The 26,644-nt window shown below is 35.0% G+C and overlaps 1 protein-coding gene across 2 annotated transcripts; it reads left to right on the forward strand.

Annotated features, from left to right (window-relative positions):
* On the forward strand, positions 1-25,413 carry DUSP19 (dual specificity phosphatase 19). Of its 2 annotated transcripts, none has more exons than XM_069068590.1 (4): positions 1-422; positions 10,090-10,136; positions 13,229-13,381; positions 21,490-25,413. In XM_069068590.1, the coding sequence occupies exons 1-4, from the start codon at positions 197-199 to the stop codon at positions 21,670-21,672; spliced, it is 609 nt and encodes a 202-aa protein (XP_068924691.1). In that variant the 5' UTR covers positions 1-196; the 3' UTR covers positions 21,673-25,413. The 2 variants fall into 2 exon arrangements, with proteins under 2 accessions (XP_068924691.1, XP_068924692.1); XM_069068591.1 differs by lacking the exon at positions 21,490-25,413 and adding an exon at positions 17,000-17,149.
* The last annotated feature ends 1,231 nt before the right edge of the window (positions 25,414-26,644 follow it).

The raw sequence follows: 26,644 nt of genomic DNA on the forward strand, positions 1-26,644 counted from the left end.
AGCTGTGTTGCATCCTAGCTCTAGAAAAATGAGGCTTGTTGGTGCTGTCAGCTGGCCCAGTTGCTGCTGCTAGAATCTGAAGGGGAGGGAGAAACTAGTGTTGCGCTTGTTACCTGTGTGATAAAGGAAGAAGAGATCAGCCTCACCTTGTACATCTTAGATTTGCTTTTATTTGTTACCAGCGTCTGTTCATGTAATGCACTCCCTTAACCAGGAAATTAGAGCATTCTCCCGGACTAATCTCAGGAAGCAATGCACCAGGGTAACAACATTAACTGGGAAAAAAATTATAGAAACGTGGAAAGATGCCAGAATTCACGTTGTGGAAGAAGTTGAGCCTGGCAGTGGGGGTGGCTGTGGTTATGTGCAGGACCTAAGCCTGGACCTGCAAGTTGGTGTTATTAAGCCATGGTTGCTGCTGGGTGAGTATATGTATTGGCTCCTGAGTCAGGGTCATCATTTTGTTTATTCATTTAAAAAGAAATCCTTAATTCGGTTGGAATCAGCTACACGATTGGAAAGTTGAAATGCTTGCATTTGGACTTTAGAATTCATTGTAGATGAACAGACTTTTCCGGCAAAAGCCAGTCTTCATACCCTGTGTACACTTATTCGTAAGAAGCACATGCCCTAATATATACACTATTGAGTAGCTATAATATGAATAAGTTGTCATCCTGTTTTCCCAGTTTCTTAGGATGGATATAAATTGATAATGAATAGGGAAAATGTGCCAGCTGATTTATTTGTAAGCAGAGGACTAGATGAAGCCCCTTGCTCAAGTTAATTGGAGGGATTCCTCAAATTGAGCAGGGAGCACTACAAGTTGGTTTTTTTTTTTTTTTTTAGTTTATTAGACTAAATAGAAATTCAGGTTTAGGAGAAGTTGTTACAGGATAACAACAATAAGAGGAACAGTGGATTTGGAATTTGGATTTGGAGTCAGAAGATCTGCGTTTAAATGCTGTCTTTGCTTCTTACTATCTGTGTAACCTTGGGCAAATCACTTTCTGGGCCTCAGTTTACTGTAAAATAAGGAGGTTGGACTCAGTGACTTCCAAGGTCACTTCCAGCTCTAAATCTGTTATCCCTGGTAAGGTCATGGTATAGTATTTCACATCTTGCATAGGAATAAGTGTTATGTTGCTTTCACCCTATTTGAACCATAAATAATCAAAAGTATTGACTGACCTAATGCCTGATCAGTGCCTGATCTTTTATGTTAGTGACTGAGAGGTAGATTCTTTATATATATATAACATTACATTCAATGATAATATTTATGAAAGGTGGAAAATGAGTATGTAAATAGAGGGGGAAAAGTTTTAACAGAAATTCACCATGATGCGCTTATGTGACTCGCCTTTCTGCTCATGTGATGCTAAGGGCATACAGTTGTGACTACATACAATCACTGTGGCTATTTCTCTAAGGTTTAAGAAATGGGCTCTGTCATGTAGAACTGCACTTGTTTCTCTTCACTGCCTTCTGTTCTTGGTCATTCCTTGTCTTTCCTATCACTTAACCATTACATAAAAGGTAAGTAGGAAAAGAGTCATACCACTAGTATTAAAAAAAAAAAATAATTGCCTGCGTGACTAAATTGACCCATAGCTACTTCTATAAGTTACTAACAGCATACATTTTTTTGTTTTATAGTTTCAAATAACGCATTACTTAGAGCAGTCAAAACCACTGAAAATAATCTCGATTATTTCCTTTTAAAAAATAGAGAAATTGAAAATTTGGGTTTATTGAATGATATGACCACAGTTATAGAGAATCTGTAGAGAGAAGCATACTAGGATAGGAATTTGAAAGCCCTGCTTTACTCCGTAACTAGTTTGTTTGTAACTTTTGTGAGTTTTCCTTTTCTGGGCCGCAGTACCTTTGTGTGAAAAATGGAATTGATAATACCTTCCTTATCATCTGTTTCACAGGGCTGTTATGAGAATAAAAGGAGAAGAATTTAAAAGTATTTTGAAAGGTATAAAGTTCTATGCAACTATAAGGTGGTATTTTCAGTTAGGTATTACTGTCACTTGGGCACTTTGCCCAACAAAGCCCTTTCCTTTATTAATATTTGAAAACATAATTCAATTTCATAAATTCAAATTCATAAATCAACAATGCTTGATATTTGTAGCCCCATGAGGAAAAAAAATTACTTTGTGAAGAAGACTTGGCTGAAAACCTTTCAAGCTTATTATTTCCCATAAACCTGGTTTGGGGAGTTCACCAGACTCCCTTACCATGACTAGAAAAGAATATAACTTTTTTAATTCACTCTTCCCAAGGATGTCTATTCACCAAGCTGTTTAATTACCTGTTTGGTAAAAATAAAACAAGAAGCTTGCAAAGTGTTGCAATACTTTTGGAAGACCTACATTAATAAACATCTTTGTAGAATTATTTTATAAAATGGCAAGAAGGCACAAAGTCTTAATTAAGCTAACAAATTATTCTTTTCTACAAGAAGAAAACAGATTAATATTTGCATTATTTTTGACTGTCTGGACTTGTTCTAGATGGACATATGAAAGCAGTTATGCTCAGATGAGGATATTCTAGAACCTTGAGACAAGACCTTTTATGTTCCCTTTCATCTCATCAAAGTTGTCTTCTTCAGCCTCTGCCTTCATTTGTCTTTTATGTCCCACCTCTAATGCTTACTACTTGCACAAATCACTTAACCTCATTGAGCTTCAATTTCCTTGTCTATAAAATGATAGTGCTCAACTAGTTGGCCTCTGAGATCCTCCCAGCTCCAATCTATGATTCTGTGTTCCTATGATCTATGAACTACTTTCTGCCATCCCTTTCCAATGGCATACATGACCTATTTTAGCTTGTTCCTTTTATCCCAGAAGCCTTGTCTCATGAATAACGGACAACCTAGTTCCTGACCATGTCTTTCCCTATTTTAGTGGCATAGGATTATTTCTAATTTTATTTCTCCAACTTTAACCTTCACCTGCTTCCAGAATTACATCCTGGTTAACAACTTTAACTTCTGGTTTGCTTTGTTTCAATGAGGAGTAACGGAGTTGGAAAGCCATCAAAAGATAATCATCAAAAGAGAACTTTTTTTTTCAAGTTATCTATATAAACATGATTAAATATTTACTTGATGCCTTAAACATGCTGCTGTATTTTAAAGAAATTATATATAGTCCCTTGAACAAATAAATTAATAGTATAATCATAGAGTCATAGATTTAAAACTAGGAGTGAACTTGGAAGCCATTTAAACCAACCCTTTCATTTAACAGATGAGAATACTGAGGGTAAGTGATTTGCTCAATAAGTTAGTGATTCAGTAAGTACTTATTATATGTCTAACACATGTGAAGCAAGAGGCGAAGTGGCGTGAATGGAGAGGATCTAGATTCAAGTCTTACCTCTGACCTATATTGGCTATATGACCTGGCGCAAGTTGTTTAACCTCTCAATGGTCCAGACAACTCTGAGACTATGTTAGAGGAGCTAGCTGATCTGTGTTGATAGTGGTAGTTTCCTTATTAGGAACTTCCTACACTAATAAAATCACAAGTTTGGCTAAAAAGATGTGACACATACCAGAAATGAAAAGACAAAAATGAAATATTTCTTTCCTGAAAGAGCTTAAATACTATTAGGGAGAGATAGTATGAATCCAGATAAGTCAAAGCAATATATACAAAGTAATTTCTGACTGGGGTAGGGCGAAGATGCTAGGTACTGGGAGAATTAGAATAGACCTTAGGTGGTCTTTCCTCAAAGGTCTGTCCTTGAAATTCTGTCTATCCTTGAGATGATCCTTGAAGATTCAGGAAGTAGGCCACTTGGCCTAGAATGTAGAATTAGAAATGAGATGAATGTACAGTTAGCCTGGAAAGGGAGACTGGAAGCAGATTGTGAATGAAAAATGGAGTACTGTAGTTTGCATTTTATACTAGAGTCAATTGGAAATCACTGGAAATTTTTAACTGAGTAGATTAGATTTATGCCTTGGGAATATAACTGGCATGTGGAAAAGGGATCAAAGGAAAGGACAAGGAGACCAATTAGGAAGCTATTGTAATAGTCCAGATGAGAGGGCTGAAATAGGGTGGCGACTGTTGAGTGGAGAGAAGATTTGAAATATGGTAGAGATAGAATTCATACTTGGCAACTGAGTGGGTTTGGGGGATCATGCGGAGTGAATAATAAAAGATGACTCTGAAGCCTCAGACCTAGAGATGGTGTCTTCAATAGAAAGAGGAAAATTATGAAGAGGGAAGGGTTTGGGGGGAAAGATGAGTTTTCTTTTAGATATACTGTATTTAAGATATCTATGGGGCATGCTGTTGGAGATATATCCTATATATTGGTGATGTGAGACTAAAGCTCAGAAGAAAGATTAGGGCTGGATATTTAAATCTGGGAATCATCTGCATAAAGATGATAGTTAAACCAATGAGAGCTGATGAGGTCATCCTAGAGAGAGAAGAGAAAAGGGCCCAGGAGAAAACCCAGGGGTATATCCACACAGAAGGGGAAGGACTGAGAGGATGAAAAAGAACCAGGAGAGAACAATGCTACAGAGAGGAAAGAATATCTAAGAATGAGAGGGTGATCAGCAGAGTCAAATGCTATAGAGGTCACGAAGCTCCCATGAAATAAGGAAATGTTAGCAGGTCTTTACTTTTCTTCATTTCTGTTTTGTAAAACACATTTGGAGACCACTAGTAATTTATGTCTACATTTTAGCAACTGTAAAAGTGCATACTTTTTTTTCCCAAAAGTACATCTCCATTGGACAGCATAAGTTCCTTTTTCATTTTCTTTATGTCCTTATTTGGGCTTGCTATCATCGTTTGTGATAACCACCCTGTAGATAGTTCCAACTGGTTATACTTCTGTTTGAGAACTACTTTTCAGTTCACTTTTCCCAGATGATAGTTCTATAGCATCCACTCTGGGCTCACTCCCCTGAAACTTACACTCTTACTAGCAGGTTGGGTACCCAGAGGAACAACTGCTTCATCAGCTTCTAGAGGTAATTCTGTAGATGAATACTACTAACACTGTAGCTCCAGAGTCACCACTGGATGTTCTTCCCATTAACAATCAAGCAGTAGACTAAACTCATTTTTAGGAGTCAAATGGCATAGCAAAAGTGTTCCCCCAAATAATTCCCCCCAAACCTGTGGCGTTCTCTCCCACAAATATGCGCAGAATATATGGGAGGTGAGTGAGTACAGACTTAATGTACAGTGGTAGTGAGACATATTTGTAGGGAACACATGTGACCAAACTATAACTATAGAACTGTGGTGTCTCATTTACCTTTCTCCAGAGAATCCTCATGAAGTCCACTGTAGGGGAGGGCATCAGTGAGAAGTTTGGATGCAGTCAAAGGTCCACACTGAAGACCTAGAGGGCCACAAGTGGCCTTGAGGCCACAGGCTCCCCATCCCTGGTTAGTCCTTCCACAGAGAGGTTGTACTAGCTTCTCATAGGGCATAGCATCTCTTCTGGACTGGTTGGGCTAGGCAGGTTGGTCAGATTCTGGGCTAGCTTCTTACAGAGTTCCTTATCTATGCTGGACGGGGTTCTCTGCTAGACTCCCTGAGCTTGCTCCTTGATGGGCCTCAGGTATGGAATGAATAGCTCATTTGTTCCCAAAGTTCTCCCAAAAGGAGCACTCATTTCTCTTTGCCTTGACTTTGCTTCTTGCAACTTTCAGCTTCTTTCTTGTACCTTATCAAGGGGTGTATGTTAAATTCAGAATCTATAGTGTCAGTTTGTTTCTTTTATAAGTCAGATATAGCCTCTATTACTGATAACTTGTATTTGGAGATGTGGGGTCTCATTGGTATTATCTCTTCTTCTGCCCCTTTACAACTTTTCATCCCTCAGAACTTCTTGTCTTCTTGTCAGTAAAGAGCATCTGGAAATCTTTCGTAGTAAATGGGTAGATTGCCAAAGCACAACTGCTGGACTCGTGGACCTCACTATATGACTAAATCATTACCTTTGCTGGCCTTATATGTGCTTCACTTATGTCTTTTATGCCATATTTCCCCTATGAATTATAGTCATATGATTGAAATTATTACTCTTTTATATCAGATTTTTTGTCCACAGATATGAAATTGAATAGTATACATAATAAATGCTGTCTTGCTCTCCTAAAAATTTACTTTTGAAAAATATATTTGGTTGATGTGAAAAAAAATCCCCATTCAGTGTAAATGTCAACCAAATTAAACATTTGAGATTTCCAAAGGACTTGAAATTATTTCTGGGCAGATATATCAACATTAACTTCATTAATTCTAATTTATTCTTTTTTTTTTTACCTTCTTTATTTTTTCATGTTTTTTTTCCCCTTTGGGTCTCTGTCTTCTTTCACAACATGACTAATATGGAAATATGTTTTGCATGATAATATATGTATAGCCTATATCTGATTGCTTATTGCCTCAGGGAAGGGAAAGGTGAGAGAGGGAGGGAGAAAATTTGGAACTTAAAATTTAAAAAAATCAATGTTAAAAATTGTCTTTATATGTCATTGGAAAAAAATAAAATATTTAAGATTAAAAAAAATTAGAACGAGTCCTAATTCAGAAATACTTATGCAAATAGGCCATTATTTCAAACATGGCCCACCACCTCTATAATCCTGTGGCCCCAGGATTACTCAAATTCCTACCTTGATCATTAGATAGGTTTAGAAATGAGACATGCTTCTTTACCACTCTTCTCTCCCTTCCCTCATTTTCTTTTTCTTTTTTTTAATTATAATTTATTCTTGGAAGCTAAAACTATCTTTTTTTATGAATTATTTTGGTGGTGATAATTTTATTTAAAGGGTAAGCATTGTAATGCCTGTCAGGTCACTGAGGCTATTTATTTCTTTATTGGTTAGTTGTAGTTTAGTATTTTGGAATGGTTTAGGTTTTTTTCCTCCAGTCAGAGGAAATTTTCCATTCAGAGTGCAACATTGCTGAAAAAAATAGTTCCTTAAAATAGGATAGAAACTGGGATCTGTTTCTAGGGATTCTGGGAAGAACAAACTTGAACTCAATACTGTATTTTTATATTCAAGTTATATTCTCCTTTCATGATTGTAAAAGGCAAAATGTCAGAACCAAGTCTCATCTGTTTCTTGTGCATAGAAAAACTAAAGTCAAAATAGGCCCCAGAGGCCACTTTCAAAATAGAGGAACCAAAGCTAAAAATATTTCTTGCCTTTCCTTTGGCATATATTTGCAAAAAATAAGTTTTTATTTGTAATTTGGTCAAAGTGATGTTTCTGTGTTTTTCTTTATAAGGAAATAAAATATTTCCAATGTAGTGGCTAAGGAATGAGAAAGTTAGATATTTTTAGACCAGTCAAATACATCTTGATAGTACCTTATAAAATCACCAAGTTTCACTTAGTTTCTTTGAACCCCAATTTTCAGACAAATCTTTTGTGCAAGAGATCAAGGAAGACCCAAGTCAGGGGGATGGGGTTGAAGAAAAGGTTGGCAGCCTGCTCAACTGATGTTATTAGCACTGCGTTTACACCTCTTGTACCCCCAGAAAAGGCATTCTTTGTCTATTCCATTTTTATGCTTGTGCAAGGAACCTGGATTTGCCAGCAGCCACTTAAAGCCATATTATAGACAGCTTCCTGTTTTCTCAAATGTAAAAGGAAATAAGAAGTTGGGTGCTGGCAGTGGAGGTAGGGACTTGAAGAACACTTGCTCTTCCCTTGAAACCAAGGATAAGTTAAATGTGGGTGAATCAAAGTGTTTGTGTGCAAAATCAAATAAGAATAAAAATACTGTTGCTATAAAAGGGGCTCCATTTCAGGAGAGCATGAGATTTAGAAGTCTCCAAAAATAAAGCTTATATGTTTCTCCTGCCCTAGGCTGTTGTAAAAAATTCAAATTGTCTGAAGTTGGCTGTTCTGACTAGCTAAGTAATTGGAGCCAATTTGTCAAGTTCCTGAGATAACACCTCAGAGTATGCAAATGTGGGGATAGGTTCAGAGTCTCTCTGGGTTTCAGATTCATGATGACAGTCCAAAATCCCAAACTCTCTCAGAGACTCCTTAGAATTAGCTAAAATCTTGTAGTTGTACTAGGCAGGAAAATTTCCTTTCAGAATACAAGATATAGACCTGGGGCTAGCCCAGGGTGTGGTTGACTAATCTGCCAGCATTGATTCACTATGTCTGATGCTACAACTAATTTATTCATTCAACAGATAGCTGTTGAATATCTAATGTGCAAGGCTCTAGACTGGGGGGCGGAGGGGGGGGGGGCGGGAACGTGTAGTCCTTTAGGTCCTTAAGTGTGGCCCTTTGACAGAATCACAAAGAAGAAAGATTTGTTATATGAAGTTTCAATTCAGTCAGAGGGTTGGCTCTTGAGGAACTAGAGGGCCACGTGTGGCCTTGGGGCTACAGGTTCCCACTCTTGCAGTCTGGACTAAGAGGGAATTAAAAAAAATGAATAAATTCAGTCCTGCTCACAAGGAGTTTACAATCTATTAGCAGAATTGTGACATTCACATAAATAACCCTAATGCCAAATAGATTATAAGTATTTAGACAGTGTTAAAAGAGTTCACAGATGACAAAAGTCTCATCTGTCAAGGAGTTAAGGAAAAGCTAGATTAAGGAAAGTTACTTCTGATCCTAGCTTTGAAGAAATGGTAGGTTTCCACAGTAGGAGACTGAGCTGAAGGAATATTTCATATAGGGAGGAGCAAGTATGCAAAAGGAAGGAAGACAGTATGTGGGGAGTACAAATTGGAAGGAGTGTTCTAATAGGAAAGAAAGCAGTGAAAAGACAAGATAGGAAAGATGGCATAAAGCCACATTTCAGGAGGCCAAAAGTGAATGAATGAATCACACAAGACCTAGCAACAGTGACACTGAAAGTTCGTAGGTCTTGGAACGTTATGTATCAAAGAGCAAAAGAACTGGGGTTCCAACTGAACAGCAAGCATAATCCTGAATTTTTTAAAATGGATATTTAATGAATTGCCTGATTTTCAGGACTTTGTTAAAAAATACAAAACAACCTGAATTAATAGAAGATTTGACATATAAGAGCCAAGAGAAATATAAAGTACATACATACTGAAGACTAATTTTAAAAAGTGAATGAATGATTAAAGGAAATAATGGAAAAAAATTATTATGCTCTTACTATGTGCCAACCTAGGTCAAGTGCCCTCTTTGTAGATATGGGAATAGAGAAGGATTTTTTAAAAATCTTGTTTGCCCAAAGTATTGTTTAATTATTGAGGTGCATCCACATTCACCCTAATTTTTATATTCTTGCTGTAATGGTAATGGTAATTGGAAGATCTTCCTGCCCCTTAATAAGCCTAAAGGAATTTGAAGACCTTCTCTGATTTGAAGATTTTCTCTACCTCCTAATAGGCTGAATGTAATCACATGGAACCTGTGGTAGGAGTTTGGTGAAGGGTGGAGCAGAGCCCACAAGAAGCTGGGAGTCAGAGCAGTTAGAGCTAGAGTGAGGAGAGGAAGCAGCCAGGGAGACAGCTAGGCTTGTGAGTGTTTTGCTTGTGGGAAGGCTAAAGGATAGTGTGGCTCTCTGTGGTATTATGGTATATTAACTTCTATTATGCTATGATGGATTCAGTTTCCTAGTACTGGGATTTGGTTTTCTGGTGTCTGAATAAATGTTTTGCTTCTGTCTTCTTTATGGAAAATCTTTTATATTTTGCCATTGGGAACTATGCTGGCATATTTACAATCACCACTGGAGCTGTGAATATTGTGTTTGCGCTACACTTGTCCATAGTTTTACCATCTTTAAATACAAGTGAAGACCTAATAGGATTATAGCAAAGCTTATTTCGTTATATTTTTAATGCCTTGAAGCACAGGGAATGAGGGCAATTATTGTTGTATACCAACTGATATGAATACTTACTAGCTTTGCAACTTTAGGCAAGTCACATAACTACCCTGCATCTCAATTTCCTCAACTGCAGCATGAAATAATCAGGCATATATACTGCATACCTGATAGTGCAGTGAAGAGAATATCCATAAACATTCACTATATAAATATGATTTATGTTTATTTTTTACAGGATCACAAGATGTTGCTCATGATTTAGACACATTGAAAAAGCACAAGGTAAAAAGTGCCTAAAATTTAGCATTTCCATTAGTGTTTCACATCTACATAAAGAAAAAGTATGTTATTCAGCATTTGGCAAAATTCTAGAATTTCATAAATAATTTTTTAACATTATTTAAAATGTGGCTAAAATTTGCCTGCCTAATCTAAATATATTTAATTGTGTGTTTATTTGTAGTTTTAGATTTTTGTTAGAACTTGGATCTTCTAATAAGAAGGAACAACTATGAAATTCATGAACCTGGTCATTTTTAGACTTTTTAAGTGAATTTGAAATATTTATTTAAACATTCAATTTGTGACTTATTGGAAAAGAGGTTTGTTTGAATTTTAATAAGTATTGCTTCCATCAGTATATCTACAGAATGATAGGATAACACAAAGTTTTAAGAAAATACACAGTTTTCACTAGAGAGTGATAAATGAGAATTAGCATATTTTTATTCTCTTTTTAAACCTGGTGATGCTAATTTAATTTTGGTCCACTGAAACAGATTGAGTAATTCTTTAAAACGATGTTGTTAACTTCCATGTCCAGTTTCACCAGTGGTTCATTGGAACCAAGGAAGTAGGGCTAGGGTCTGAAGAACTGGTTGGGAAGCTTCCAGAGAAATTAAAGAATGACATAGGAAATGGACTAGGGTGATTTTTCTACATGTCACATTTCAAAGCCAGTAGTCCTACATATAAAATAATAATGTATATTTGTATAATGCTGAACAGGTTTTCAAAATGTTTTCCATTATGTTACCTTATTTGGTTTTCATATTAACTGTGTAAGGTAAACAGAGCTATTGGTGGTGTCCTCATTTTCCAGATGAGGAAACTGAAAAATAAATAAGTTGAGTGAAAATAAAAACTGAAAAATAAACAAGTTCAGGGTCCCACATCTAGTAAGTGGAAGAGACAGAATTCAAACCTGGTATTTCTGATATAAAATAGTGCCATTCTATTATGTTTTTTGCCCTTAGGAAAGTAATTTTCAGGGATTTCTATATGACAAACCATTTCCTTGAATTTATATTTTGGGGAGTAGGATATATCTCCTTAATGTTTCCTTTATTAATTAATCAAATATGAATAAGCTTGAGATTAGGGGATCTGTGTTCAAATTTTGATACTTGTGTGACCTTGGGAAAAGTCATGTAACTCCTCTGGGCATGTTTCTTTATATGTAAAATGATACGATGGACCAGATAATTTCTAAACCCATTTCACTTCTAAATCTGTGATTTCATGATTTACCAGGTGTGCAATATGTACCTGACACCATTTACTAAGGATAGATCCTTAGATACTTTAAGTCTTTTGGGGGCTACAAGCCTAGAACACATAGAACAATAAGAGAATGATTTAAGACTGCATACATGTAATGGTTGAATTGTGTGACTGACTTGAAATTCAGTTGGAGAAAAAAGAAAGCAAAATTACTGTGGTTTGGAATATTTAGAGGTCTCATAGACAAAGGAACTTGAATTGAATCTTTTTATTTTTTGCTTTTTGGAGGGCAGTTGGGTTTAAGTAACTTGCCCAGGGTCACACAGCTAGGTTTTTTGTTTGTGTATGTTAAGTGGCTGAGGTCAGATCTGAACTCGGGTCCTCCTGACTCCAGGGCCAGCAGTCTACTCACTGCGCCACCTAGCTGCCCCATTGAGTTGAAACTTAATGGATGAATAGGATATGGACAAGTAGAGGGACTAGGAGAAAAGGGAGGGCTTTACAAACTTTATCCCCAAATATTTTTGTTCCCCCTTTTTTACTTTTTCTCCACTTTGATCTTATTTGTATAATCTTTCCTAAGGAGAAGATTAGAAAGAAGGATTTTGGCATTCTTTCTCCCCACCTTCTACAAGGTGGTTAGGAAAGTAGTGAATGTCTTAGGTGCCAAAACTCTTTATTAAAAGTACTTTCAATAGGCATATTTGAAGACATGAAGTCAGTGACAACTTTTCCCCTTATCCTTTATTTCAAGAAAGGAACTAAACTGATTAAGTGGTAAACGTATATTCTTCAGTAAGGCCCAACTAATGGAATATACTGACTTGGTAGTATTAGCTTTGCCTAACTCCCCTAAGAATCAAAGGGTAAACAGTTCCAGGAGACAGCTAGTGAGTGAATTTTGAGAGAAATAAATGTACAAGTTTAGAAAGTAAATAATAAATAATTCTTTGAGTAGGAGCAAAACTCATAGATGATTGAAATTTATAACTCCATGTACAAATCATTATATCCACAAGTCATGATTGTTTACAGGGAAAATTTACTTTTAAGAGAGTTTATATCATAATGATCTTCTGCCCTCTAATTAAAAAATGTTTGTCATAGAGATTAGATCGATAATGTAAAGGATCACTGACTACCAAATGATAATAATGTGGTTGACAGCTGTTTAATGATTATTTCTCTCAACCCTTATTTTCCTGAGATTATCATTCACTTTCCTGGTCCATTGAACCTTTGAGGCCTCAAAAGGTTTTTTTTTTAATACAATTGTTTGGGAAAATGATGGGAATAAGTCTGACTTTTCTGTATAGGTGGAGTATATTGTCTCTTATTGGTGTTTATAATTTCCAAGGTTCCAAGGTGATCTCTTTCCCTCTTCATTATCATTAATAAACAATGTATTGACTTTTTCTTAGGCAGGGTCTTGGATCCTCTTTAAAAATATTCCTGGGAAACCAGGATAGATTTAAAGTACCTGACAAATGGGCAATAATTGAAAGCTTAGGGAGAGTACATTCCTTTGTGAATGTATGGTTAAGTATGGATATAAGAAGAAAATATGAGTAGGGTAAAGACAAATATTCCCTTATTCCCCCAAATATTATTCCTTTAGGCAAATAGAATATGTACTCCTTTATGTTTTTATGGTATGGTTAATAGTTATCTAAGTTATTTCCTTGGGTTTTTTTTGGTAGTTAAATTTTTTGACACATTTTGTCTTATCCATTTCAGGATGGTTCAAGACCTACTAATTTTTTAATGGGTCTGATATCTCATTGTAGAAATTCAGAAACTCATTCACATAGGCTTATCTTGTGTTTCTAAAGTCCACAAGTTCTGAAATTTATCTTTGTATTTCCTTTTAGGTTACTCATATTCTCAATGTTGCCTGTGGAGTTGAAAATGCTTTCCTCAATGACTTTACATATAAAAACGTTTCTATCCTGGATCTCCCTGAAACCAATATCATATCTTATTTTCCAGAATGCTTTGAGTTCATTGAAGAAGCCAAATTGAAGGTAAGGACAGCTAGGTGGTGCAGTATTAGTGTTGGATCTAGAGTCAGGAAGATCTGAGTTTAAATCCTGCCCCAGGTGTTTACCAGTTGGGATAATAATAGCACCAACTGACCAGGGTTTCTGTGAGGATTAAATAAGACAGCATTTGTAAAGTGCTTACAGATTTTAAAGCACTATATAAATGTTGGTTATTATTATTTTGGTGCATAATTCATCAAAGAAAAGTAAGAAATGTAATAGCACCCATCTTAAATGAATTACTTATGGAGATTTCTCCAATATATTTAATTCATCCACATTCCTAATGATTCTCTCTTATGCTTCCCATCGCATTTTTCTCCCCCATAAACTAATTTTTTTTAGATTTAATCTAATTCTCTTCCATACTCTTCTGAGGAACTTTAAGAGGTGAAAGTCTCAGTATGTTAAATTCTTCAATTGAAATATGTAGAGATAACTTTTCTTTGGAAGTTTGTGATAGCTGGACTACAGGAACAAGCTAACTCTATTACAGAGTCTTATTTAGGCCTGATAGTGTGTTTATCAATAGGACTATTTCACCACTTTAGGAAAGAAAAGAGAATCTTTGCTTTTAAATGTAACATTTCAGGACACTCTGGGAACTAAATGTTGGGTGAACTACATTTATGAACTAGTCTGCTGTAATGTGGGATTTACTGGGATCTGTACTGTACATGTGAATTGAAGCTGCATTTTGACACCAAGAAAACCACTGAAAATATTAATATAAGTATTTCAATTTTCTGCTCACTAACTGAATATTAATACTGTATTGAATCCAAGTCAAGTTTCTGATAGGGAACAAGGTGGGTTATTGCCCATAATAACAGTTTCTGATAGGGCATCATTTTTGTGAGCATACTCTTCTTACAAAATTCATATTAAATAAGTAAAGGGCTGAGTGGTAGGAATAGTTTGTAGTTGGTGAAACATCCATTTTATAGAGAACCAAAGTGACTTTACTGGAGTGTGCAGTAATTGGTAGGATTGGGATTTGGAATTCATTATATAATATCTTATCCACTAGTCTTTGCACTAGGTTTTCTTGGATATCAATTAATCAATCAATAAACATTTATTAAGTACCTGCTCTGTGCCAGGCACTGTGTTAAGCACTGGCAAAAAATTTTAAAAATCTTCTGAATATGATTTTCCATATCTCCTTTACTTAATGGTAATCAGTTGGAAAGAATCAATAAAGAAAACTTTCTAGTTCAGAGCTGAAGACAATAGGACTGCTCTTCAAGCATTTTATTACAGCTTTAGGACTGTAACATTAAGGCAAGGGATAGACCTGGCAGGGATGGGGAACCTGCTGCCTTGAGGCTACATGTGGCCCTCTAAATTCTCAAGTGTGACCCTTTGATTGAATCCAAACTTCACAGAGCAAATCCCCTTAGTAAAAGGATTTGTTCTGTAAAATTTAGACTTCAGTCAAAAGGCCACACCCAAGGACCTAGAAGGCCACATATGAACTTGAGGCTGAGGTTCCCCACACCTGGTAGAAAAACTAGGCCTGTGATTTGATTGACATAAGGAACTCTCAGTGACTAAACTGCCTTAGTCAGTACAGGTTAGTAGCACCTTCTTTACAGTTTGGAGTCCTAGAAAGTTACTAGGGGCACAGAGATATTAAGTGACTTGTTGAGGGTCACATAGTATATTTCAGAGGCAGATCTTGAGCCCAGGGCACCCTAGCTTTTATGCCAGCTCTCTATCCAATATGCCATTCTAACATTCAGCCTAATGGAAGAAATCTACCTTTCACTTCCATGTCTAACCACTTACCTAGTTTGATTCCTTTGGAATAAAGAATCAAGGATAGAGCTATCATTGATTTTAGGGGCCACTCAAATATGTTGCAGGGGTGGGGAACCCTGCAACCTCGAGGCCACATGTGGCCCTCTAGGTCCTCAAGTGTGGCTCTTTGACTGAATCCAAATTTTACAGAACAAATCCCCGTAATAAAAGGATTTATTTTATAAAACTTGGACTCAGTCAAAAAGCTGTATTCAAGGACCTAGAAAGCCACAGGTTCCTGTGGTATAGTGATAAAAATACTAAGAAAAAAAAGCTGAGTGGATCTTTAGCATTTGGAGCTGTATGTGATTTACAAAACAGACTGTCCCAACAGAGTGAGGTTACAACTCTAGCTGCAGCTGCTTCTGTGCAACCTCTTGCAACACAGTGTTTCCAGCTTTCCAATATGTTTAACCCTCAAACAGATGAATTTGTCTGGGATACAGAGATTAAAGATGATGTAATTGAAGAATGTAACATGGAGGAGCCATCAATATTTACATCCACATATTGACAAAAATTTAGCTCAGGGCAACATGTATTTCAATGCCCCTCAATTGCTGCAGCCATTGCCACAGTAAACGCATTGCAAGTTGATAAAATGATTACAGCTGCATATGTAGCTCTTCCAACTTATCACAACCTCTTCCCTGATTCCATGACAGTAACGCAACTACTGGTTCCCATTTGATGATAAAGCAGGATTTAGTCCCTTATGTGTATAGCTTTATAATTTGGCACTCTTATATAGATATTAAGGGGGGTGAAATGAAGAAATACACTTATCAATATTATCAAAACATAGATATCAAAGCTACAGGGTGAACATAGAGTAAAGTCTAAAATAGGACAGGAGACATTAAATTGTGAATTATGGTGGCTTATCTAGTTCATTAAGGTTAAATTTCTTCTTTTTAAGCAACAGGTTCTGTTTCTATTTGAGATCATTTGTTTGTGCTAGGAAATACATGTTTTGGTTTGATGCTGCAATGTAAATATTTTCTAATCTGTCCAGCTGACTTATTTAAATAAAAGTTTGATATTAACTCTAGAATTCTTGAATCTGATAATTATTATTCCCTGATGTGGATCTTATCCTCTGTTCAAGTTTTAAGCTATAGAATATAGAGTCATGAAGTCTAATAGCTAGAACAAACTTCAAAGATTATTTAATCTAATTTGCTCATTATACAGATGAGGAAACTGAGGACTAGAGAGAGGAAGTGACTTGGCCAAAGTCAATACCTACTCAGTTGTAGAGCAAATGGATAATTCTTGATTTCCACTCACTGATTATCTTCCTTTAAAACTACCTTTCCAATTTTACAGTATGATAGACCTTAGTGACTATTATCTCCTTGAACTTTTCTCCATTTCTCCTGAACTTTCTTTGCTGTAGTCTTACAAAGCTCTGTGAGTATGCTTTTTCTACCTCTACACTTGCCCAGTCTAATAGGGTACTTAAACTTGAAGACTTGAGGAATAAAAGATGAAAATAAACCACAGAGGTGATAATCATCCAGCCTCCAGATACTTATTTGGTGTTTTTCTAAAATGATATTTTATCCCCCTTACCAATTACATGTTAAAACAATTTTTAACATTAAAAGTTTTGAGCTCCAAATTCTATCCTTCCCTCCCTCCTTCCTTTCTTTCCTTTCTGCCTGAGATGATGAGCAATCCAATATAGTTTACATGTGTGCAATCATGTAAAACATTTCCATATTAATAATTTTGTATAAGAAAACTCAAAAAATGAAAGGAAGTGAATAATAGCATGCTTCCGTCTGTATTCAGACAGTATCAGTTCTTTCTCTGGAGGAGGATCGTTTGCTTCTTTGTGGATCCTTTGGGATTGTCTGGGATCACTTAGCTGAAATTAGCTAAGTCACTCACAGTTCTTCATCATACAATATTTCTGTTACTGTGTGCAACATTCTCCTGGTTCTGCTCACTTCATTTTGCAACAGTTCATGTAAGTCTTTCCAGGTTTTTCTTAAGTCATCTTTGCTTGTCATTTCTTATAGCACAATAATACCCCATCACATATAACAGCCACACACACACACACACACACACACACACACACACACACACACACACACACACACACACCCCACAGCTTGTTCAGACATTCCCCAATTGATGGGCATCCTCTTGATTTCCAATCCTTAGCCACCACAAAAAGAGCTGCAATAATTATTTTTGTTTAAATAAATCCTTCCCCCCCCCCCCCCCCCCTTTTGGATGCCTTTGGAATATAGAACTAGCAGTAGTATTTCTGGATCAAAGGGTGTGCACAGATTTATAGTCCTTTGGGCATAGGTCCAAATTGTTCTCCAGAATGGTTGGATCAGTTTACAACTCCAACAACAGTGTATTAATGTCCCAATTTTCCCACATCTCTTCCTATATTTATCATTTCCTTTTTTTGTCATATTAGCCATTCTGATAGGTGTGAGGTGGTATCTCAGAGTTGTTTTAATTTGTATTTCTCTAACTAATAGTGATTTAGAGCATTTTTTCATATGACTATAAATAAGTTTTATTTCTTTGTCTGAAAACTGCCTATTCATATTCTTTGACCATTTATCAATTGGGGAATGACTTGTATTTTTTTAAAGTGGGATTTAAAAAAAATATTTAATTACTTTTCACTTACAACATTCAGTTCCACAATCCCTTGAGTTCCAAATTTTCTCCCCTTCCCTCTCCTTCTGTTCCCATGGTATGCAATTCAATATAGGTTCTACAAATACCTTCACATTAAACATTAATGACTTGTATTTTAAATTTAACTCAGCTCTCTCTATATTTGAGAAATGAGAACCTTGTCAGAAATACTTTGGTGTTCTTTTAAGAAACCAAAAACAACCTGGCCTTTTACTTGTCTGCAAAAAAAAAAAAAAAGAATTGATTGAGCAAATTGACTCTGGACATAAGTTCAGACATTTTAGAAGTATAGTTTATAGAAGCATCATAGGGCATTACAAAAAGTGTGTTGAATTTACTGTCCTACTTTTCAAAATCTCCCAGATTGCCTCAGATTCCTATATCTCCCTTGGTATTTAATATTTATACCTCTCTGACTCAGATGTTGATATGGCAAAAAGTTGTTTCTATCACCATTTTGGATTGTCCATATTAATGCTTGCCTCTATCAACATACATAATCAAGAGCTGGCTATAATTAAAAAACATACCATCAGCACATTAATTTTCAGTGCCTCAAAACAAAAACAGTACGGAAAAATATTATGTTCAGTTTTACTAGTCTCCAATGTAAAATTAAGAATTCTAATCCATTGATCATCAAAAAGCATTTATTAAACAACTACTCTGTGCTAGGTGCTAGGGATAAAAGATGGAAAAAGAAACAATATCTGTCTTCAAGAACCTTACCTTCTATAGGGGAAGACAACATGAACATAGATAAGTGTGTACAAAATAAACACAAAGTGGTTATGGGGGTAGGCACTAGCAGCTAGAGAAATCAAGGAAAAACTTCACGTAGGGGATAGTGTTTGAGTTGAACATTGGAGGAAATGATTAAGTATTTAATGAAACACTAACATTTTGTACAATTCTGTACTGAGTGTTTTTTGGGGAATTAAAATAATATAATATATAACATGACCCTACACTTGAGGAACTTATTATCTAATTGAATTCTGGATTCATTATGACCTTTGAAAAGAGAATATATTGGAGAATAAGGATAATAATACTATATGCTCACTGTGTTATGGATTATGAAGTGAAAGGTTTTCTCTTAGTAACCCATATTGTGCTTTGAACTTTTTGAAAGAAAAATACTATATAAGTGATTATCCTTATTCTGTAGTCTTAAATACAGAACCAATATTTCTCATTGGAAGTGCTTTCAAGAATGGGAACCCAAAAGGAAGGATGAAAAAGTAAGATGCAAGTAAATTCAGAAGTCTGTAGAAAAGTAAACTGTTAAAAATAGAGACAGCAAGCTTTTTGGATAGTGCTGGCCTTAGAGTCCTAAAGATCTGGGTTCAAATACTACATGTGACACATTTAAATTGATTTTTATGGTCTTGGATTAAAGTACTTAATCTCTCTGTGCCTTATGAGAAGTTGTGGAACAGTTGCTAATCTGCACTGATCTGGGGAATTTCCTTCCCCAGAGTTCCCTACACCATTAAAAACCTAGGTTGGGGCAAAAAGTAATTCTTTAGTTGCAAGCTTATTTCTATTTTTTTCCTATTTGGGTTCAAAAGAAATATTACACATTACTCCATAATATACCGCTCATAATTTGCTCATAGTTAAACTCTCTTGTTATTGTCATCCTAAATAGTCTTTCTCAACAGGTGATGTTCATTTCAGATCAGAAAATGTAGTGACAGGAATATTGTCTATTCTGTCACTACAGAGTACCACATTTCATTTAGATCGTTAATTTTTAAAAAGTGCAAGACTGGCCAACCTGTATCAAGGCTGTACCATCAGATCTATCACTTTCATTATTGATAGCATAAACCCACATCAGCATTTGTTTTATACTGTGTCTCTTTTCACTTGTAAAGTATCCTTTGCAAGTTACCTGAAACGTTTTTCACTTATTGACCTCATTTCAGTGTCTAGTTACAGTTTCCATTTCATATTGTTGCAAACTCTTAATGTCACTATTCTCCTTAGTTCATAAGCTTAAATAATTTTGAGGTACTTTGCTAATTTTATAAATACTTGTAGTTTATAAAGAGGATTGTGACAACATTGAGTTCAAACAGGTACCAAATAGAAGATTTAAAAAAATAAGAAAAGGGCAGGGGGGACACACTAAATTTTAAAAATGCAGCTATTCACTATTTTACTAATGTTAAAACTTGAGTACTTGTTTCAAAATAGTATGATGTACATCTTTTAGATCTCTTTGTTAGAACCTACCATTTTATTAGTACTAGAAATTGTAAGAAAAATAAAGGCAGAAACAGATTTTTTTGGGTGTTAAATGTAATTTTTTTTAACATATTAGCATTTAAAAATATTTCAATTTGATAAAATGCTTGACCTTTTACTTCACAGTCTTTAGAAAGAACCATACAGTCAAAATGAAATAACCATGTGGGAAGAGCAAAGGAGCCCTAAGATTAATCATATGTCTGGAATACTCAGCCTTATTTTGACTTTTAGTCTCTTTATTCTCACATCTTCTGCATGGTGTTTCTGACTAACCATAATAAAGATAGGGTTCATCCTCTTCCCTCTCTATTGCTTTTTTGTTCCCCCCCCTTTTCTCACTGAAGTCTAATCTTATTGTCTTTAACTCCTTCCAATCTAGATTTAAAACCAAAAAAAATCTACTTTTTTCTTTTCTTTCTTTCCTTCCCTTCCATTGGAATTTTTTTTTAAAGCAATTTAGGTTAAGTATGTTGCCCAAGGTTACACAGTCAGTTCTTTTTTGTGTGGGTATTAAGTATCTGAGGCTGGAATTGATCCCGGGTCCTCCCAACTCTGGGGCTGGTGCTCTTACTCACTGCACCATCTAGCTGCCCCTCTTCCATTGGGATTTCAATAGAATCATGAGACATAGTAAATTATTTTCTTTTGTGCCTTTGAATTCTTTAAATTCTCCTTTGTGTAGATCTTTGCATTGTCTCCCAGCTTTTTAATAAAAATGTTTGATCAGATACACTTTTGAAGAATAATTTGAATAAAAAAACTAAAAAAATATAGCTGCACAATTTTTCTATTTTAAATTTTACTGAGAATTTGTTTACTTCTTGGTCGCTATTTTAAAGTTACTTAATAGTCCTCAAAGTATGATGTACAGTTGTCAGGAATGTAGCTGAAAGTAAATGCAGTCTAGTGGGAAAAGCATCTGTTCTTTAGCTACTAGTTCAAAACTATGACTTTTCTCTAAGTAGTTCCCCCACCCCCCCCCTCAGGAACACTTACTGAACCTAGTTTGCTTCAGGGTTCATCTTTTTGTTTAGTGGACTTTTGTTGTCTTATTATGTTCCTGATATATTCTTTTTGCTACTTATAAACATGATACTATTACTAGCTTTACTGGTATCACTAAGGTACAAAAAAAAAAAAAAAAGATACAATCACAGTTTTAGGCTTCCAAACTGATTTGGGGAACACTTACATGTCCCTCTAGAGGATTGTTTCCTAAACATTGTTTATGGTGGATTATATTGTAATAATCCAAGAAGAGATCTTATATATACTGTACTTTATGATCATTCTAAATGGTATGGCAATGAATTTGATAATGTTTCTCAAATGAACATGGATTTTTTTTCTTGAAGGATGGAGTGGTTCTTGTTCATTGTAATGCAGGCGTCTCCAGGGCTGCTGCAATTGTAATTGGCTTCCTGATGAGTACTGAAGAAATCACATTTACCAGTGCCTTTTCTTTGGTGAAAAATGCAAGACCTGCTATATGCCCAAATTCTGGCTTCATGGAACAACTTCGAGCATATCAACAGTGAAAAAAAAATTATGGGAATAAGTAATTGGGCATAATAAAATCCAGAAAACAGATGAAGCTAACAGTTTGTGAGATGGCATTTTAACAGATGATATGAAACTAACTTCTGAATCGACCTTTTAAAACCAAGTTTTTAGGATAGAATGGCAGAAGCCAAATCCTTTTCTTTTGCTACCCTCAAAGTGGAAACTGAGGTGGCCTGTTTGTCTTGAGCTTCAGTCTAAATGATTAAAAAAAATATAATATTGTTTATTCTTCAACATTCAAAATGTGTGATGGAATGCTTTTTTTGAATTGCATAGACCAGATAACAATGGTATTATTGATTGTGTTAACTTCTTTGGAGGCAAATGGTAAAAGTAGACTTGAAGTCTGTATTTGAACATTGCAAGAAGAATGAATCAATTGTCGAATGCTTTCTGTGGTTTTTTTTTTTTTATTCCAGCAACTGTTCTCATGAAGAGAGATATACTGAAATACTACGGCTTGACTTGTACATATATTTAGAAAAATAGTTATCAGGGGCGGCCAGGTGGCTCAGCAAGTAAGAGCACCGGCTGCAGTGTCAGGATGACCTGGGGATCAAATCTGTGCTCCGATACTTAGCACCACACCCAGAAATAACTGGCCGTGTAACCTTGAGCAAGTTACTTAACCCCGATTGCTTTAAAAAAAAAAAGAAAGAAAAATAATTATCACCTTAGATGTCTTTGTCTGCATTTTTCTTTCAATAAAAATAAATAGCTCAAACTCCCCCAAGGGCATATTTACACCCAGAGATTTGTTTAGGAGGTATACAATTGTAATATACACGGCACTTGAATATCCTTTCATCAGAATTCATTGCCTTTTAATTGTGTAGGATTTTTATTGTTGTTCTGTCCTTTGCCTGTTTAGTAGCTTTTGCTCCCAGCTCCATTTGCAGGAATTTATAATATGTCCTGATTTATATATTTTACTGTCAATAGACATCTCTTCTCTTTCTGGGTTCCTTTTATACTTTTGTTGGGTCCTATTTTATGAAGTTTTTGGAAGACAGATTTCTGAAAAATATTTTTTGTACTGAAAGGCCTATTTGTCATGAGTAAACTTAAAGCTCATATAGATAATAAAACAAAAATGCCTATAATCAATTTCAATTTATATTGTTTACTTCTGTTGTGTACAATTCTTTAAGAAAAGAAAAAGAAAAATTTTAAAATTTAATAAATAATTTGGACCTAATTCTCATGGAGCCTGGATGCATTTTCAACCTCACCTGACTATAGACCTTGAATAAATTATTTCATTAGCTTTGTTTTTTGTTTTTCTATTTGGGAAAGAATGATTTCTCAATATTACAAAACCATCTGGAGATTTTATTTTTCAGCTCTTTGAAACCATTTTTTAAAAACAAAAACATTATTTCTACTAATATATTATTGATAATGATATAAAATATACATCCCTAATCCTGTTTGTGAAATTTATTTGAAAGGTTTTAATTAGTATTAAATAATTGAAATTAACATAAGCTACAGGGGAATTAAAAAAATTTTTCTTATAAACATAGCACATTCGGACAAGTGTTCTACACAAATAAGTTGAAAAGTGTACATTGAGTACATCTGTGCAGCTGAGAAGGTATGTCTTCTATGCCACTCTCATGAGTAAAGGGTCGAAAAGTGATAATTAACAGATTATGTGCTTTGAGAGAAATAATTGCTGGAAAAGTCTCCAGAGCTGAAAACTTTCACATACTAATCATGAGAAGCAGTATAAAACTAACCAACCAAAGTGAACAATTTGAAAATGATCAATGCAAATGTCCTATTGAATGTCAGGACTTCTCTCTGTCTTTGTCATTATTGCCAAGAATTTGCAGATTTTTTAGATGACCCTTCTTCCTGCTAATGACTGCATTGACGTGAACATATTTTCTTTTTTCATGGTGCTAATAGATTTTAGTTTATTAAAGATTGGGACATAATGCACATTTGTATCACAGAACATATAATTTGGCATGGAATTTATATCTGGAGTTTTGGTCTGTGTCATTTTGGTTTTGTGACACATAACATGAACTTAGCACCCTTTCTTTCTAGTAAAGATCTTGCTTTGACCCCTAGACTTTTTTTTACCTACAAACTGTAGTTTGATGCCTCTAAGAATGAAATGTAAGAGATTAAATCTTTAAAAAAAAACTATTTGTTGTTGGGGTGGCTAGGTGGCTCAGTGAATAGAGCACTGGCCCTGGAGTTAGGAAGACCTGAGTTCAAATTCGGCCTTAGACACTTAACATTTACTAACTCTGTGAACTTGGGCAAGTCACTTAACCCCAATTTCCCTGCATTCCTCCCTCCCCCACCCCAAAAAAAGCAAAAAATTAAAAATAAAAAAACTATTTGTTGGTGAGGCAGTAATAGGTCAGATATGTTTGTGGATGATTTCATGCTGAGAAATTAATCTGTAGACCTTTGGTGGCATAAAGCTGTTTTGAAAAGAAATTTATTGTGATCCCACTATCTTACATTATGAATCAAAAATATATGTAGATACCAAATGTCACTGTTTTGGTAGAGAAAAAGTCTCATACATAGGCCCATCTGTGCAGTTGTGATTTTGGCTGTATCCCTGAAAATACAACTTCAAAAAAAATTTTTTTCTGTCATGCTTAATTATTTATATCTAGACTAAGAGAAAAAAAAGTTCATATTTTCCCAAAATTATAAGTAGAAAAGAAATAAAATATTGGATTCTTCACCTATTTGAAGAGGCAGGCTATATATTGGAGTAGATAATAAAATTCCCCTTTTGAATTTTCAAGTTACTTTTTGTTTTACTTAGGTAACTATTTAATTTACATGCTGCTTAAAATTTATCCAATGATACGGATAATTTGGGGAGTCTATATGAACTTGAAAATCTTACCCCCTTCCCTTTCTCCTTATGTCACTAGATTTGAGGCAAAATGTTGACCATGATGATTAAACCAGTGACAACAATACTGAGAGGAAAAAAAATCCTTATTGATATGTCCTTTTCCCCCTTTCTTTTCCCATTAAGATGTATGAGTTTAGAATTTGGAAAGTATTCTTCAGGAACTGGGCAACCTACTTTCTTTTTGACTGAATCATTTCAATGGAAAAAAACTGAAACTTGGCAAGACAAATATCAGTGAGTCATGCATTTCAAATATGTGAGGAACTCAAAATGTTCCTAATATTGAAAGATTTTTGAGTGTGACACAATGAATTTCTCAACTATGTACCATCCAGAAGATATACTTAGAACTCTGAGTTACCAATGAGTTATAAATTACTAATGAGTTATAAATAGATGTACAGGTACATGACTGAGCCTAAATGTTTAATGTCAGTCATTAACTGGCAGGAAAAAAACAAAACAGAACAAAAAACAAACTTTTGGAAGGGCTCAACAACTGTCTTAGCTACAATTTGGCCATTCTTTGTAGCCTTAAGTCAATTTAGATGGAAGGTTTTAGAATTCTTATTTATAAATTTAACAGTTTCTGAGGTTTTTATTGCACTATTATGTTACCATTCATGTAGATGTAGTTACAGTGAGAAACCTTTGTGTTTGCTTTGTTTTTTGAATGGCTAAAGTTTGTCTGATGTGATTTAGAAAGTCAAAGACATTTATTTTGTATGTGTATTTGTAATTTATCCTGTACCAAAGTACTTTTTTTAGGTGCAAAAATACTTGATTTTAAAATAATAAATTTTATGTTTTATCCTGTCAACCTTTTGGTTTCTTTGTGCGTTTTTGTTTTAAAATAATTAAAATGCTTCTTGTACTCAAGCTAGGGAAGAAATCCTGTTGATCACAAAACTGAATGATTTTAATTATCAATTACCTTTGAGGCTTTAGGTAGTCTTTGTGACGTGTCATTCCAAGAAAGTTTGTGTTTGTATTAGTGAGGAGCAGTGGGGGAACATAATTGAATTTTTCTTACCGCCAAAACAACAGTTCAAAACTCAATATTGGAGTTACATTGTAACTTTCAAATATAATAACCCCTAAGGTACATCATACTAGGGGATACAAAGGGAATACCCTATTTATATGAATTAAATCCTAAAATGAGGTCTATTTGAAAGAAAAAAAATTGGTTGTTTTCACTTTCATAGTTTTATGACCTTACCCATTCAGCAGTATAGACCAAAAACTATCCATTCCTTCTTACCCGATATACTTCTTATCCATATCCCTTCATAACTTCTTCATGAAGAAGCCAACCTGTTCAAACAAGACTTTGACTCCAAAAAATGGGAAATGAACAAAATTAAAAACTCTACTACTATTTCTTAGAAAAGTTCAACCAATACAAAGAGTAAGATGGCGAAAGAGCGCAGAAACCAACTCAACAAAGGTACTCAATCTTTTTGACAAACAGAATGACAGAGTAGTCAAATGCAACCCTAATTTAGAATACAAGTTCATTTGTAAAACATGCAGGAAAAAATAATAAGCAATATCTTACTTCATGAAACAGCAACAGGCAATTGGGGAAAAAAATGAACCAGTAAAAAGTTTGACAGGAAAATAACCCAACCAAGATTATTGTGAGGAAATTTCTTCATGAAATTGGAAGATGGAACTCAAATGGGAAGACTGGACAATATTCCTCTTGTGATCTAACTCTCATTAATGGTAATAGTTAAGCCATTATATTTAGTTTCTACCACCTCAGTATGCAAAGAAATAGCATCTGGCACTTAGGAAGATGAACCTGAGAAAAAGAGCTGCATTTCATTAAACAACAAATAAATATGTGCTTGGGGAAATATAATTTCAAAGGGACTCAGGAAACAATTTCTAAGATAGCAAAAAAAAAAAAGGACAATATTCAAAAAGGAAATACCACAAACACTATTTTTAACCACAAAAATGACAACCGAGAAGACATTATAAACTCATATGCCTATTTACATACTTATATAGACCATAGAGTCATATGACCTCTAAGGCCC

The sequence above is a fragment of the Petaurus breviceps genome, unplaced genomic scaffold (assembly GCF_028583685.1).
Source record: "Petaurus breviceps papuanus isolate PSGF00001 unplaced genomic scaffold, PetGlider_PUasm1.0 90763, whole genome shotgun sequence".
NCBI lineage: Eukaryota > Metazoa > Chordata > Mammalia > Diprotodontia > Petauridae > Petaurus > Petaurus breviceps.